The following is a 17910-nucleotide window of genomic DNA, read 5'->3' as shown; positions in this document are numbered from 1 at the left end:
GTACTTATACTCGTAGTATAAAACAAAGTCGGTTCCCGCTGTCTGTCTGTCCCTATGTATGCTTAGATCTTTAAAACTACGCAACGGAATAACTTGTTAACCCGTGCAAAGCCGGGGCGGGTCGCTAGTTTTATATATAGACTAGCTTCTGGCAGTGGCTTCATTTGCGTGTAGTGGGATGATGGTAATTGATAAAAACTATCCTATGTCCTTCCTCGGGTCTTAAACTATCTCTATTGTCCATATCTGAGCGTTTCATGAATTTTTTGCCATTTTTATGTAGGTATTGTGACCTTTTTCGGCACTTTTGTGTTAAGTATAAAATTTCTACTCATAATCACGAGCTCTTTCGATCCTAATGTACCTAATAAAAAAATGCCCAGAGTTTTTTCCTATTGTGTTACCATTTCCCCATATAATTTATATTTTATTATATACAAATAAAAATTTGTAAGTATGGCGGTAACAAAAAGGAAAGTTTGAAAAATGTATGGAAATTTTAGGACAATTTTTATCTCCTATATGGATGAAAAGGGCTCGCGATCCTGACTAGAAATAACACAAATGTGGCAAAAAAGGTCACAATATAAATAAAAATGGCAAAAAATAAAAGGAACGCTCATCTAGTACTGTACCTACCTACTTATCTACATACCAAAGCTGCACCGTATTCGAACGATGCTTCTAAGAGATAACTGCGGTGCGATAACGATCTGTCAGTGTCAATAGAGATATTTCTTCAACCAAAGACGTCACTTTTGACACTGACAGACCGGTATCGTACCGCAGTGATCTCTAAGAAGCATTGTTCGAATTAGCGGTTTCAATTCACCGATTATCCTCTTGGCTAGGCCACCAGGTGACGATTGCTATCGCTTCGCCATCGAATCGCTTTGTCGCTCTATCACTATTCCATATTAGTGGGACAGTGACAGTTGCGTTTCGTTCGCTACACGATTGTCATGTTGGCTACGGGGCCACATCACCGGTCGACTGAACACGCGCAGTGTTCACGGTTCACGCTTGACCGCTTTCGCTTTAACGATTGTAAACGCTTCCTAGTGTGATTAGTGATGGAAATGTACAGCTTATTCCGAACGGCATTCTAGCCTAGTCGGTAGTGACCCTGCCTGCGAAGCGGCAGGTCCCGGGTTCAAATCCTGGTAAGGGCATTTGTTTGTGTGTTCATCACGGACGATTACCCTACACCTGATTCTTATATAATATGTCGGCGGCCGATCATAAAATCAGGCAGATCGTAATGTTCCTGTGTAATGTTTTGACGATAGTGACATTAAACCAATATATAGGTAGGATAGGTTCGTTAAGTTACTTTAGATGCCCGAAGGGCAAACTGCCCAGAAATAGGAGCCCCGCGTAGCGGGGCTCCGTCGACTCAGGGAACGGGTCGAAGATTTTCACGTTTCACGATATGCCTAGGAATACAATACAATAAAAACTTTGAACTTTGAGGTAAACGTCCGTCCGTGTGATGAACACTGCTGTTTGCCGGTGTGCTGTCTTGCGAACAGTCAAGGCGTAAGAGACACAGAAGATAGCCTTGTTATTTCTTGAAATAGCGAACCGGTAAGAAGCAAGTTTTTTACCTGCATCCATTGTAACGGTGCCTGCCCTTTCTTGTGGTATTAGCAGGGGCGTATTTTGAAATTTGGCGCCCCGGGCCAATACGTTTCGCCGCCCCAGAAGTCAAGGAAGAAAAACAAAATGCAAGCCGCTAGGGGCGGCATATGGCGCCCCATCCCGCCCCTGAGGGTTGGCGCCCCGGGCCATGGCCCGGATGGCCCTAGGGTAAATACGCCCCTGGGTATTAGTATATTAAAATATTAACTACCCAGCATAGTGCAATCACCCCAATCCATACGAATTATTATAACCAAGTTTCTGCCTCGCACAGCTAAACTGAGGAATGAACTGTCGCTTGCTAGGACCTCCAAGGACGCTTACGGTATTTCCGGACCGATACGACCTTCAAACCTTCAAGAAAAGAGCGTACATCATCTTAAAGGCCGGCAACGCACTTACAAATACAACCCCTCTGGTGTAGCGGGTGTCCATGGGCGGCGGTAATCGCTTACCGTAAGGTGATCCGTCTGCTCGTTTGTCATATCATTAAAAAAATCCTTCAAACCTTCATGAAATTAGCGTAGGTACCTTTATACTCCCATCTTATACACAGACAACGCACATGCAATCCCCCCGTTTACCCCTATAGGCCTATACATATTATAAAAAAAGTTAGGCTATTGTTAGCTGGCTACATTTTTTGGGCTCTTCATTTGTTTCGGCCAGTATTAGGGTAAAATTTCCTATAGTTGACGCAGCACCTGCTCGAAATTTAATATTTATTGTATTATTATTTACATACGCAATGGGTCGTCCAATCCTCTTCGAACGATGAAAAAAATTGTCCTCATTTTATAGGTTAAATTAAACCGAACGTTTTGGGTAGTACACTAATAGTAGGTAATACTTAAAGACAAAATTATCAATCTAATATGCGAAAGTAAAATTTTGTGAATTTATAAAACTTCGGGCGCCGATTTCTTTTTCTTTGCAAATTCATGTATCATTTACAAATTTGTACTAAAGGTGAAATAAATAAAACAAAATTGTTATATAACAAATTTATTTAATATCATTTTATGTATGTACTTACTTACATCGAACATTTATGTGGCTTACTAGACATGTCACATTGAAAAGAGAATTTACAACCTTCATTAAATCTGTCAGCTTAATATCATAATATCAGTATATAAAAAAATACTTTTTTTCAGACCCAAAACAAACAATTATAAAAATTATATAACTGAGTATACTTCTCCCATCAAAAACATTTGAATTTCTACTTAAAATAATCTTAAACTAATCAGTTACTTTCATTAAAAAAAAACTGGATAAAGACGTCATACAAATCGTGAAATATTTTATATTCAAATTAAGCTGAAAAACTCTCTTTTTAAACCTCTTCTCTGTGAAAAAGAATGCAAAAAACTGTTAATGTCTATAAATATCATAGGGACCATCATTCAACGCGAGAGGTATATGGATTTGCAATTTATTTAACAAAGCTTTTAACTCCATTAGGTTACGTTTCAACCAAATATGTGCGAGGGATGTGTTTGTTAAGGACCAATATAATCACTTCATTTACATACCCTCAACGCAGCTCAGGAGGCAATTTTCTATTGGTTCATAACAAACACATCCCTTGATACCTAAGAGGATCAAATATGGTTTTATCTCTGGTGGAAACGCAGCCTAAGGAGGGGATGATAAGAGGTTTACATTCGTGATTGATATGACATCTATCACCTGAGTTGGATGTATGTGATTAATTAGTAATGTAATCATATCTCACAGAGATAAAGCTGTGCAAATAAAATATGTTTATGTTATATGTTTTATGTGACATTGACATTTGACTTAAAAAGGTTATCTGTTTCGTTCTTTTTTATTCTTCGCACTACGTGCGTGTTGTAATCATAATAATCGAGCGATATAATCAATCATACAAGCTAAGCGTTTAAACGATTACAACATTATTTTTATTACCTACTTTTTAGATAATTTGTGATACCTAATTCATTTCTTATTCGAGTGATAGTATGGAGTTTTAGATTTATTTTAATGAACTTGTATTTGAAATTTACTGTAATAATTATTATCTTAATAACAGGAACAACAGCATATTTTTACAGTAATAACTGTAAAAGCCGCAATAAGTTCTGAATGTCATTTAATATTGATTATTGTCTAGTTATAATCGAAGTCTATTTAAAATTATGATTTAGCATAACCTATTTTAGGAAAGTTTTAATATTAATGACATAGTGTAGGTGGGTTACTATGGTTACGTGAGGCACAAATGCTCATAGCGCATTCTATTATGGGGTAATTTAAGCTTGGGGGCTAGCCCTTGCTGTAATTTGCCTAACTTTGACATGTAATTTTACACGATTGCCAAGATTAATATTTCCTTATTATAAATGGGTGTATATTTTATTGTTTATATTACACATTTGTCCATTACAAAACTGCTCGCTTAAATACCCAAAATCTATCGCCTTTCCAAAATTAATGACTAGACGAACATACACTTATGTTTAAATGATTTTATTTGGCTTTCTATTCAGCTTTTTCCTTATATCTACACGATGTTACATAACCTTGTATTCAAGCATACTTGGACCCCATTCACAATAAAATATTATGGCTATTTCTTATAATTAATACAACATAACAAAGATCAAGCTAACATAACCTTCATAAGTTCAAGAAAATTATAGTAACGACGTCCCTTTTTAATATCTAAAATCATCTAAATAAAAAAAGAGACGCAATGATTTTATGTAAGACAAAATACGAGTACAATCCTTATGAACTGGAAACAACATGATTTAAAATAATATATCAAATCAATTCTTAACTATCGACCCTATTGGCATTCACAGTCACACTTTACCTATCGAATTGTGTACTTAAAATACCCATTGTACTATTTATGTACTAAAATTTGTGGTTGATTTCCAACCAGTTATTTTGAGAAATTGCTTGGTACATTTTCTGTTACAATTCGTTCTATTCTTGGAATAACATTAACTTTCCATGTCTTATCAATTTTGTTCGTTCTAAAAATGCATGAATGAAATTTATATTAAAATCCTGTCAGAGAAACAACACATAGTTGTTTGGATTGTTATTTTAAAGCAATCAGTATTGTATTCTTGGGCAACAATATAAAAAAAAACTAAGCAGATACCTACGTTTGATAGTGTTAATGTATTTAAATTAATTGCAATGGAATCGATAGAATGAAACATACAATATGTACGCATTTTCATTGAAATAATTGAATTCAATATAATAATAGGTATACAGCTGTTAGGCATACCTACTGGCGTCTTTGATTTGGCAAAACAAACTCTATTGGTATCGGTGCCAATAGCAACACACTTACTAATAAATAGGTACAATTAAGTATGTGCCATTATGATTACATTGGTACCTACTATTAATAGGTCAATTGTCGATAACTGTTAAGAGATTTGAATTGGCACAATTAATGATCGGTATGAATAAATTTACCATTCATAAAATTGTTCAATTGATACTTTATAGGTGCATTTACCTTTCTTACAAATTGTATTGATTCTATGTTTGAGAACATTTCAACATAACCTAAAAATCTGGGTTAATCAAATGCCAGATTCAGACAAAAATAGTACTTAGTGTTTGGCAAAATCCCAGAATTTTGAAAAAAATAAGTCCATCGTTTACATGTGTCATAAATAAACACAGGTGTATTAACAATAGAACACATGGCCGGATTTATTGCAAATGGAATGTAAATACCTAAGTACGTTAAGTATTTGAAAATCGAATCACTTAAATTTAACCGGGTTACAAAATGCGCTAAGAATGTAGTACTTACGCGTAATTACGGACGTCGAAGAAAAATGACCACGAGTAGGTACGTACTAGTGACCGCTGATAGACTTTATGCCTTTGTATTAAGGTTCATTTTAGGAATGCCTTTAGTATGTTTTGGTAGCTATCAAACGGGGTCACATTTTGCTTAACCGAGATTTCTGCCCAGATTCAGTACAATCTTGAAAACTAAGCACCATAGTATTTGAGATATAACTAGGTATATTTTAGAAAACTTGAATATTTTGGCAGGCGGCCGCCTGACTACCCTAGCAAGGCATCTGTTTGAGCCTAAAATTAATTAGTTTACCTATTATCACATGAAGAGATTCTAACTGTTTGGTTTAAGGCGCTTTCTATGTAGATGTTCGCAGAGACTGCACAGGTCATACGGCTTGTTGTCTCCGAACGAGGTGATCCTAGGTTCCCAGTTGCATCCTCGCAGCTTCTCATTAACGCATTTTCTGCTCGTCTCTATCAAAAACCTCTTCCCAGGATCCATGAAAGCCGAGGTCTCGTACAGCAAGCTGCGGTCTCCGAGCACAAGTATGGCATCGTACTCGCTCATCGGCAAAAACCCCCTGTTGTTGGTGATGAAACACTGTCCGCAGCGGCGACTCTTGAAAACATTCGCTCCCTCCGCGTCAGCAAAAACGGGACTCCGAGGCGAAACCAGATAAATCAACGCATATTTATCCCCGACTCGCAAATCGTCGCTTACGAACGCAAAATTAGTGTCCGGCGACAAGGAATACGACACTAGAACGTACACGGTAAAGTAGAAAAGCACTATGAGCACAGTCTTTTGTAGTTTTGAGACCTGGCGCCAGCACATTTCGGTAGCGGCTTGGACATGTTTCGCGCGGCGCGTGTGGCATCGCCGGCGCGCGTTCACCGTCTGAGCGAGACGCACAACGGTCGATACCCCTCGCCCTTCGAGTCACCCTTCGGCAAAAATACTCGCATTCCAATCTCAACCTTATGTAGTCCCAACAAAGTCTAATTTTCATTGTGTAAATATCAGACACTTGTCGAGTAATGACGTGTTCGTGGCGCGAATTGCTATTCGCGAACGAATGTGAGTCTAAAACTCAAAGTAACTAAATTTACTACTCCCTCTTCCCACGTATACTTATTACCAACATCAAGGTCAGATTTTAAACTGGTTTGTTATCCGATCGACTCGCAACTTACAATTAGTAGAATGTATGCAGAAACGTCAGACCGGTTTGCGATTCGCAATGTTCATATGGTTGACGTCTGGCGTGGCGTGCGCTTGCGTGGCGTGGCGTGAGCGTGACGTTTGGTTGGCTTGAAGTTGGCGCCAGGCGCCGGCGTGACGCATGGAATGCGTCGGGGTCGAGGGATGCGTGGGGTTTTTGAAATGTCATAATTATAAGGCTGGTCCCACACTGAAATTACGAGGCATTATTTAGTTATACATTTATGAACTAAATACTTAAATATATTCACGCCATTTGGTAGATAGGTAGGTATCATATAATTAGTTTCCCATGGGCACTAGGTTCGCGCCACAGTCATGTACATCGCTTGGATAGTAGTTAGCACGTGGTTAGCACATATTTTTGGGCTAATATCAAACTAGCGAACATAATTTGAGACAATTTTTTTTATTACCCGTAAGTAATAGGTAGGTACCTACTTACCTAACTAATAGGTTCATACATACTCATTCACAAATGGGATTTCCGGTTTATTGTTGTCTGTGTTTTTGTGTGTTTTGTTACAAATAACTGTTTTTTGGGCAGTTACATAATTTACCTATGTGCCTACAACTCAATACGGCTACCACGAGCTTGACTCTGACATATTCGCTAACGTCTGCGTAACTTACTTTCCATAGGTATTAGGTACCTACATCTCGCTATTCTCACTCGCAAGCGAGATGCAAAGAAAGTAACACAGAACATATTAAAGAGGTTAGAATGGCTATCGCGCGCAGTTAGTATCGGAACCGGTGTCGCCGCTCGTTCCTCTCCACATTTACTAACACTCGCGCAACGGTAGTAAAAACTTGTGTGCATGGTGAATGGATACGCCTCCTTTAGACAGATTTGATATCTGGCTTCTCAATCTGAAGGTTATTGTGGCGCAAAAAGGCATGTTTACTTCGTTTTCTCAAAACCGGCGGCGACACGTACCCTGCTCGCATCGCCATTCTAACTTGTTCTGTGGAAAGTAAGTTACGCACACGAGCGAATGTCAGGTCATCAATGCAGGGGCGTATTTTGAAATTTGGCGCCCCGGGCCAATACGTTTCGCCGCCCCAGAAGTCAAGGAAGAAAAACAAAATGCAATCCGCTAGGAGCGGCATATGCCGCCCCATGCCGCCCCTGAGTGAGGGTTGGCGCCCCGGGCCATGGCCCGGATGGCCCTAGGGTAAATACGCCCCTGCATCAATGTCAAGCTCGTGGTAGCCGTAGCAGTGGGGAGACACTACTCCTTTCGGGCAAACTCGGCTCTATTCGACTCAGCATTGCTCCGAGCAATTATTAGGGTTGGCACCACTTGACGTCCTTTTGCGTGCACGGCCACAGATAAGATAAATGAATTTTGATAACCCTAAATAGGCGAAAGGGATGGTGCCATACATTAGAAAGGGAAGGGAAGGGATAGCATGATTCGTTCCTGAATCGCTGTCAAACTTCGGTTTTGTAGGAAGTGTCCTTTCTGTACGGGAGTACCGAGACCTACTATTATTTATTCTGAGGCCGTAGGTACTAGTTAATTGGTTACATTACATTACAAATGTCCCTGTGTAAACTTACATACTAGTTGAGATTACAAAATTAACGCAGGTAAATAATGTCAGAAGCAAACATACATCTCAGTGTGTAAAGTACAAGACCTTGTACGAAAGGCGTGTAAAAACATTACTAGAGTCAAGCGCGAGTCATGCATGCGTGGAGGGTTCCGTACCTAAAGTGTCATTCTATGGAACTTGCTAACTTTGTAAACAAAAGTCACTAGTAAATTGACATTCAGAGACAATTTGAATATGGCGATTTGCTTACATAATAGCAAGTTCCATAGAATGACAATTTACTTACCTATATCTAAAATATATATACAGGTAGGTACATAATGTGATTTATTGTTGGTCAGATCCCTCGGCTATATCGATAGCTATATTAAACTATAATTATGCTGATATACAAATTAATAATATGAATATTAAAGTAAAAATACAAAAACACCTACAAAAATTACAAAAAAAAACGGCCAAGTGCGAGTCGGACTCCAAGGGTTCCGTACATTAAGTCCGACTCACGCTTGACTGCACATTTCTAATAGGTTTTCCTTTCATCTATAGGTAAAGAACTATTTTGTGTATATTTTTTATATATTTTTGACCTAGCCTAGTAGTTTAGTTATATGCCTATGTCCTATTAAGTAATATAGCTAAGGAGCCCTAAAAACAGTTCAAACAATACTCGTATCGTAGTTATCTGGAGTGTTGACACTTTGTCGCTTTCTAGATACCTACGTTCTTAGACATTTTAATACCACGATTGTGACAAACAAGAACACGGGTCACCTAAAGATTTTTTTATTATTGCCACTTTTTAGGGTTCCGTAGCCAAATGGCAAAAAACGGAACCCTTATAGATTCGTCATGTCTGTCTGTCTGTCTGTTCGTCTGTCCGTCTGTCCGTCTGTCTGTCCGTCCGTCTGTCTGTCCGTCCGTATGTCACAGCCACTTTTCTCCGAAACTATAAGAACTATACTGTTGAAACTTGGTAAGTAGATGTATTCTGTAACCCCCATTAAGATTTTCACACAAAAATAGAAAAAAAACAATAAATTTTTGGGGTCCCCATACTTCGAACTGAAACTCAAAAATTTTTTTTCATCAAACTCATACGTGTGGGGTATCTATGGATAGGTCTTCAAAAATGATATTGAGGTTTCTAATATTATTTTTTTCTAAACTGAATAGTTTGCGCGAGAGACACTTCCAAAGTGGTAAAATGTGTGTGTCCCCCCCCCCTGTAACTTCTAAAATAAGAGAATGATAAAACTAAAAACAATATATGATGTACATTACCATGTAAACTTCCACCGAAAATTGGTTTGAACGAGATCTAGTAAGTAGTTTTTTTTTATACGTCATAAATCGCCTAAATACGGAACCCTTCATGGGCGAGTCCGACATGCACTTGGCCGCTTTTTGTGATTTGCGACCCTTAACTTTGTAGCTAGAGATACTTATAGGTATTACCTACATTAACTAAAATATTTAAGTAATATATGTCGCTCAATCTTTCGCTGGGTTTACAGAGTTACAATATAAATATAGTTACAACTCGCACAGGCTAGGTACCCGTTAGTTGCAGAGATAACTGACCCCCCTGCACTGAGTTTGCAAGGGGGTCCTCTATCTCTGTAGCTGGCCGTAGTAATCAGCTGAATCAGCTCATTCGTAGATAACATGGATTGTCGATCGGCCGCTCACACTGAGGTAAAAAAATAAAATATTTGGTGATAACAATACGTGTTATCTTCGAATGAGCTGTTACATGAATTGTGAGTAATTTAAATAGGATCGGAATCTCGCGCTGTATAATTTTATTGTTTAATAGATAAGGGTCGGTTACAACAAACTGATGTCATCGTTAAAGAGTTCGCTATTTTTTAGGGTTCCGTAGCCAAATGGCAAAAAACGGAACCCTTATAGATTCGTCATGTCTGTCTGTCTGTCTGTCCGTCTGTCCGTCTGTCTGTCCGTCCGTATGTCACAGCCACTTTGCTCCGAAACTATAAGAACTATACTGTTGAAACTTGGTAAGTAGATGTATTCTGTGAACCGCATTAAGATTTTCACACAAAAATAGAAAAAAAACAATAAATTTTTGGGGTTCCCCATACTTCGAACAGAAACTCAAAAAATTTTTTTTCATTAAACCCATACGTGTGGGGTATCTATGGATAGGTCTTCAAAAATGATATTGAGGTTTCTAATATCATTTTTTTCTAAACTGAATAGTTTGCGCGAGAGACACTTCCAAAGTGGTAAAATGTGTGTCCCCCCCCTGTAACTTCTAAAATAAGAGAATGATAAAACTAAAAAAAATATATAATGTACATTACCATGTAAACTTCCACCGAAAATTGGTTTGAACGAGATCTAGTAAGTAGTTTTTTTTTATACGTCATAAATCGCCTAAATACGGAACCCTTCATGGGCGAGTCCGACTCGCACTTGGCCGCTTTTTTTTTATTGTATGGAAAGTTTTATAGTAAACCGCCGCAGCGCGCCGGGTGACGTTGATCAGTCTGTCAAGAGCGGATGGTGCAACTGGCACTGACTCAAGTCGAAAAAAAAACCGGCCAAGTGCGAGTCGGACTCGCGCACGAAGGGTTCCGCACCATCAACAAAAAATAGAACAAAAAGATCGTGTTTGTTGTATGGGAGCCCCCCTTAAATATTTATTTGTGACGTCCCACGGGTAAAGGTACCTTAGGCCATTGGCGCTTACGCTATTATTAACGCCGCTCCGCCGCCGCGCGCTATTATTATTGCGGCGCTATGCGACGTAAGCGCCAAGTGCCATAAGGTACCTTTTGCCGTGGAACGTCACATTTTATTTTATTTTTAGTATTTGTTATTATAGCGGCAACAGAGATACATCATTAGTGAAAATTTCAACTGTCTAGCTATCGCGGTTCATGAGATAGGTACAGCCTGGTGACAGACGGATGGACGGACAGCGAAGTCTTAGTAATAGGGTCCCGTTTTTTACCCTTTGGCTACGGAACCCTAAAAATCACCTCAGATAATTTCAGCTATACATGCCAACTTGCCAACATACCACGTCTAAAAGTACAGTCAGTGATACTACCTATTTGCTTAGCACCTTTGCATACAAACTTCTATGCAGGGGGTTCCTTTTCTCTGCAGCTGACTGTACATGTCTGGGATTAACGTCATAACCTTAATGACATAAGTGCCCGCGTCACATCACTAACACAATAGTGATTTGTTCTAAGGCCCTGGTCTCCTATAAACGCCATCGGCCGCTTACAGCGTCTGCGTCACGATGCTTACTATAGAGATGTACTGTTGTGGTCTGTTTTAGACGTCGACGTCAGCGTCTTTTTTGTTCAAAAACGTTGACGCTGACGTCAGACGCCGCGTACAGCATAAAATAGGAGACCAGGGCCTAACGCGAGTGTTGCCATGACGTCGCGCACTAGGTACAGTCGCCATCAGATATATCGGAGCGGCCAATGTGCTCACAAATATCTGAGCACGCCTCTATCTATTGTCAAGGCGTTAGAGTGAGTGTTCAGATATTGTGAACACCTTGGCCGCTCCGATATATCTGATGGTGACTGTACTCTATTTGTTTAGTCTGGCGACTCTGGCCATATCATATTATTTTATCCTTGGTCATTCTCATTAGTAGGTACTTATAGTATTTTTTAAACAGCATAGGTACCTACTTATAAACTATAACTAAGTATACTATGAAAGTTGAAACCCGCTGAAACATTTGGGATGGATTGAAATTATGAACGTACCTGAGAACAAAGTTAAATAATTTTAACATTAGCAAAAATTATACTAAGTATAATAATAATCTATAAATAAGTATAATCAATATAGGTACCTAATCATATTGAGTAATCCAAGTTAACTCTGCACGGATTTTTTATATTTTTTGTGGTCTTATCCGATATCCAATATCATTTCGTTAAAGTTTTCCCGAAATGCAACCAGAAAGTCAACTACTCATGTCTATCATAGTTAGGAAGTTAGGAACTCATAAAATTTGGACCGGAAGTGACCGAAGTCGTATACCAAAACTGTGGCGGGTCAGTTTAATTTCCGGTTCGCTTATCTTAAGATTGTGCTTGAAATCCCTTTTTACCATAATCTGGTCAAAGTCCGCTTTATAAAATGATTTTGGTATATTTTATAGATATTCCTATACTACTTACTAGCATGCGCTCTATCTTATTATACCTAACTAGTTTAAATTTAACACGTAAAAGTTCCACTACTCGTCAATAGATGGCGCCACATACCTTAACACAATTGAATGTCTTAATACTGATACTACTTATGTAGTCCGAAGAGGTAGGTATCATTATAAATACATAAGTATAAACTTTCACATGAATTAGCATGACGATTATGGTGGCACTCCACACTCTGCGACTGCAAAGTTTGTGCAGAGAAGAAAACTTGAACGGCCGCGCTAAATCGCCTTCCCATACAAACGTAGTCCTCATTTTCCTCTCTGTATATTTACATTACATTATTGAAAATATTTTGACACAGTTTGATGTACAGTCGCCATCAGATATATCGGAGCTGCCGAGGTGCTCAAAAATATCTGAATACGCACTCTAACACTTTGACAATAGAGAAGTGTTCAAATATGTACGTAATTGTGAGCGCTTTGGCCGCTCCGATGTATCTGATGGCGACTGTACCTATATCAACCACAGCTATGCCCCTTCGTTTGATTTTTTCGAATTTTTAATTATTATAAGAGTAACCTAGGACCTGGGTGATCTAGCCTAATATATACATATTGGGCTAGGTCACCCACATTATCTTTATTTATTTTTTAGGTATTAGTTTTAGTTTTGTAGGTAGTTTTAATTTTAGGTTAATTTTTATTTTAAGTTTGTTACTAATTATGTTTATGGTTTTAATAAAAGTTACATCATGTTTAAAAAAAAAAAAATTATAAGATGTATGTACCTAGTTAGGACATTTTAAAATTTGGATGAAATTTGTTTTTCGCTCCAAACTCTTACAATAATCAAACAATCGAAAAAATCAAACGAAGGGGGCATAATATCTATGGTTAACATACACCTAATTAAATATTTTCCATAATGTCAATATCGAGAGAGCAAAATGGGGACTACATTCGTAAGGAGAAGCGGTCGTCCCCTTTCCTCTCAACCTGCTCCAATTCTGCATAATTTTTTATGTAATAGGAAGCAAACGACCAGACGAGCCGCCTAATGGGAAGCAGTCATCGTCGCCCATGGACATAAGCAACATCAGAGGAGCCACTTATGCGTTGCTGACATATTTTGTTTACAGGTACCGTACGAAATGACTGCATGCAATTACCGAGTTGTCCAGTAGGTATTAAAAGCGACAAATCAGCGTGTCGCTTGTCGGGGGCGACAGATTTATCGCTAGCGAGCTTTAGGGTCACAGCCATGTCACAGCGGAATTTTTAATTATTTCACTATAGGCCCCGTGCATGAACTGTAGGCGGCAGCTGTCAGATTTTGGCGCGAGGCGTAAATGTGTCGTTTATGCTTCCGATGTAGCCCACAAGATGCCAGAACCTACTATGCACAAGGAAACATATCGACGAGAACGGTAGATGGTAGCACTTGCTTTGGCAATGTACATGTGCACATATATTTCCGATTCAGGCCTCAAGGTGGCAGACTCTCCAACGCGCACGGTCCCTATCGGCTTCCGAAACATCCCCTTGTCGAATAGAAAAACTGTAAAACAAGCGAAACATTTCAAAAAATGTAACAAGGCTGAGGTGACTGCTATTTACTGGCCACTCCATAGTAATGGCCACTCTCAAAAAGAAGACTTATTGCGGTATCTATTCAATTTTAAGCCATTAAAATGCCGTTTTTTTTTTTGTCATTAATCTGTCAGCTCCCACGGCTCATATATGAGCCAGAACGCTTATGGTGACGTCATATCGTGGGATTCGACAATTAAGCTTAGAATAAATTTTTAAACGTGGAAAATTTACTGTCTTTGGGTGAGACTTCTGGATTCACGGCTTCTGGATAACCCAAGACACTAATAGTTCCACTTTAAATAAAAATATTATATTGCCTTGTTTCATTCTGATTTATTAAGAGTGGATAATTACTAAATACGGAGGGACTAAAATCTATACCTATGAAGAAAAAAAACATCCCAATCTCTCTAAGGAAAATTGAGTCAATGGAGACTCCGTTTGTATGGGAAGGAGGTTTAATAATACACATTAGAGACGTAATCCGGGATTCAAAGCCCGGATATACACGGCTCTCCTGCCCGATACAGGAGACAGCTGAGACCATTGATTGCTGCGATTTGGATACCTTGCACAATAATAGATATGCGAAGGATTAGACACGCAGGGTTGGGCAGTATTTCAATTACATGTATTTGAAATACGTATTTGAAATACAAATTAGTATTTTGTATTTGTATTTCAAATACTACCTCAAAAGTATTTTGTATTTGGTATTTCAAATACTGCACTCACATGTATTTAATATTTTGTATTTCAAATACTTCAAGCTTCAAAATACATTTCTATAAATACATTTTATTAAATTCTATAATCCTAAAATGTCTAATCTCTCGCACAAGCTGTGAGCCGACCGCGAACCTCCGATCCAGCCGAGATACAATTTTCATTGGCTGGATACTGGATCTATATTAGGTCAACTTCTGCGTGGAACTTTTCGTTTAAATCTAGGGGATAGGGTCATTGCAGTAGTTTCCGCCATGCACTAGTTTTCGACGACTTGACGGATTATCAAATATATATTTCATTTTTAATTTACTACTTTTTGCGAAGTCTTCATCTTCCTCGCGTTGTCCCGGCATTTTGCCACGGCTCATGGGAGCCTGGGGTCCGCTTGGAAACTAATCCCAGTAATTGGCGTTGGCACTAGTTTTTACGATAGCGACTGCCATCTGACCTTCCAACCCAGAGGGTAAACTAGGGCCGTAATTGGAATTAGTCCGGTTTCCTCGCGATGTTTTCCTTCACCGAAAAGCGACTGGTAAATATCAAATGATATTTCGTACATAGTTCCGAAAAACTCATTGGTTCGAGCCGGGGTTCGAACTCGCGACCTCCGGATTGCAAGTCGCACGCTCTTACCGCTAGGCCACCAGCGCTTCCTTTTTGCGAAATATCATTGTTATATGTAGACAGATATATTGCTTAGACGCCTTAGACATAAGGATTGAAATCAGTCCAAATTTGTGCAGGAATGTAGGTATATATTCAAATTTCGTCAAGTGGACGTAAACTAGAGCTGGACGAAAACTAGCGCAATGACCCTATAAGTTTATATGAAAGGATATTCGTTAACGTTAAAACTAAATGCTAAACAAAAAAATAAATAAAGGTATATTTTGTAATTGAAATACATTATTTTAAACACTGTAATTTGTATTTTGTATTTCAAATACCCGTCACCAAAGTAGTTTGTATTTTGTATTTCAAATACTTTTAAAAATGTATTTTGTAATTTGTATTTCAAATACGTGGAAGCCAGTATTTTGCCCAACCCTGTAGACACGGCAGTGTATTTTTAGTTTTCTCAACAAACGGAATTCAAGAAACTCTCTAGGTAACCAGGAACTTCTTAAGATGGAAATAAACTTCTAAACATTCTAAACTATCAACTGCAACGCGAGCGAGAGTCAGTAGTTCTGGGCTATAACCGCGAAAATCGAAGTTCGCAAATTGCAGGCATCTTTCTCTGTCACTCTAATTACGCCTTCATTGGAGTAAAAGAGAAAGATCCCCGCAATTTGCGTATTTCGGTTTTTACGGTAGGCTCCTAGAACCCCGTGTGTACATTTCATTCGATAGCGTTACCGAGCGATCGCGTTTGCGTTACCTATGTTCGTATGGGATTTTGAACAGCGCGCCCGCGGGACGTCTTGGAAACTCAAAATCCCATACAAAATGACACTTAACCATTAACTTTTATATACCTAATGCAAATGCGTACCTACATCACGTCACTATCGAATGAAATTTACACTAAAATAACGCGATTGTTTATTACGTACGTATAATAATACTTATAGAGAAGTGTACGAAATCAAGTCCCGTTCTGTTAAAATACGAGGTCTGTAACATTTGTAACTCTGCATCGTTAAGAACGTCTCAAGACAGATGTCCGAAGCTTATCGCCGGCCCATTTGCCGGACCCAGACACCCCGGCGTCCGGCAAACCGGACAGGGATTACAATGATAATTTCAACATTTAAGGGCCTTTCACACAGGCGAAATAAGAGGGCTTCTTTGAATAAGTTTCTTGGAAACTATTGAAGGAAAACCTTCACTACATACATAGTAAACAAAGTCGCTTCCCGCTGTCTGTCTGTCCCTATGTATGCTTTGATATCTTTAAAACTACGCAACGGATTTTGATGCGGTTTTGATGCGGTTCGTAGGTCGACAGTTGACACACGAAAAGAAAAAATGTATCGGGATGACAAATTCTACGTGACTATTTCCAAACACATTATAAAATTTCGAATGGCGTTCGTATCAACGATAGTAGGCCGCCTAGACCTCCAGGCTTTATTGTCTACTAGCGACCCGCCCCGGCTTCGCACGGGTTAATAATAAATTATACATAAACCTTCCTCTTGAATCACTCTATCTATTAAAAAAAACCGCATCAAAATCCGTTGCGTAGTTTTAAAGATCTAAGCATACATAGGGACAGACAGTGGGAACGACTTTGTTTTATAATATCTACTTAGTGATGATTGTTCACTAGGTGTGTGATCGCGCCTTTACTTCAGAATTACCGTTGTCTTAGCGTGGTCTTAGCGGAATTGTCTCATTCAACTGCATGAGGGCGATTACGGTCTTCTGTGTTACAATGTCCAGGATTATAAGGGTCGTCAAAATCTCTCATACGGAGCGTCTGCCATTCTCTGATTTAGTTTAAATCTGCGGCGGTAACACGGTCGCATTTTTATCGCTTGTCACCATGACTGTCACGTTCTAACACGTGCGTAAGTGTCGGGCATAGCGACAGGCGATAAAAATGGAACCATGATGCGCCCGTTGTACACTAATGATAAGTTAATCTTATTCTGAAGTAAAGTGCATTGAATTGTAATAAATTAATGTATAACAACAATGAATTAATGTAAGATAAAATAATTTGAGAATAATAGGGGGTACCTACAACTGCAATGTTCTGCCGTCAGAGTGCAGCACTAGCATAGCACCCATCGTAAACCATAGAGTAACTTATCTTATACATACTGTGCCTTAAACTGTTTTTTGACAAGTTTTCACAGACAATCAAATAATATATTCCTAATATATGACATTTATACATCAAGGCGCCTACAAAGGGCCTATCGGGAAACCCGAAAATCGACACTCAGCTCTCGACATTTGCCTCTTCGTCGCTCGAATATGCAAGAGTGATAGCGAGGTTAGATAACAAAATTTCATCTTTTTAGGGTTCCGTAGCCAAATGGCAAAAAACGGAACCCTTATAGATTCGTCATGTCTGTCTGTCTGTCTGTCTGTCTGTCCGTCTGTCCGTCTGTCTGTCCGTCCGTATGTCACAGCCACTTTTCTCCGAAACTATAAGAACTATACTGTTGAAACTTGGTAAGTAGATGTATTCTGTGAACCGCATTAAGATTTTCACACAAAAATAGAAAAAAAA

General features: G+C 38.8%; 2 protein-coding genes across 2 annotated transcripts in view; both read right to left on the bottom strand.

Annotated features, from left to right (window-relative positions):
• The window catches only part of LOC134655053 (protein prickle), a 407966-nt gene that overhangs the window by 241959 nt on the left and 148097 nt on the right, over nt 1–17910 (bottom strand). The window lies entirely within an intron of this gene.
• LOC134655260 (uncharacterized) lies at nt 5608–6407 on the bottom strand. The gene has a single exon (XM_063510709.1). It carries the CDS (start codon nt 6284–6286, stop codon nt 5783–5785), a length of 504 nt encoding a protein of 167 aa, XP_063366779.1. The 5' UTR covers nt 6287–6407; the 3' UTR covers nt 5608–5782.

This window comes from Cydia amplana, chromosome 16 (genome assembly GCF_948474715.1).
Source record: "Cydia amplana chromosome 16, ilCydAmpl1.1, whole genome shotgun sequence".
In the NCBI taxonomy this organism is placed as follows: Eukaryota; Metazoa; Arthropoda; class Insecta; order Lepidoptera; family Tortricidae; genus Cydia; species Cydia amplana.
Note: the sequence above shows the minus strand (reverse complement) of the source record. Positions and strands in the feature narration are given on the sequence as shown.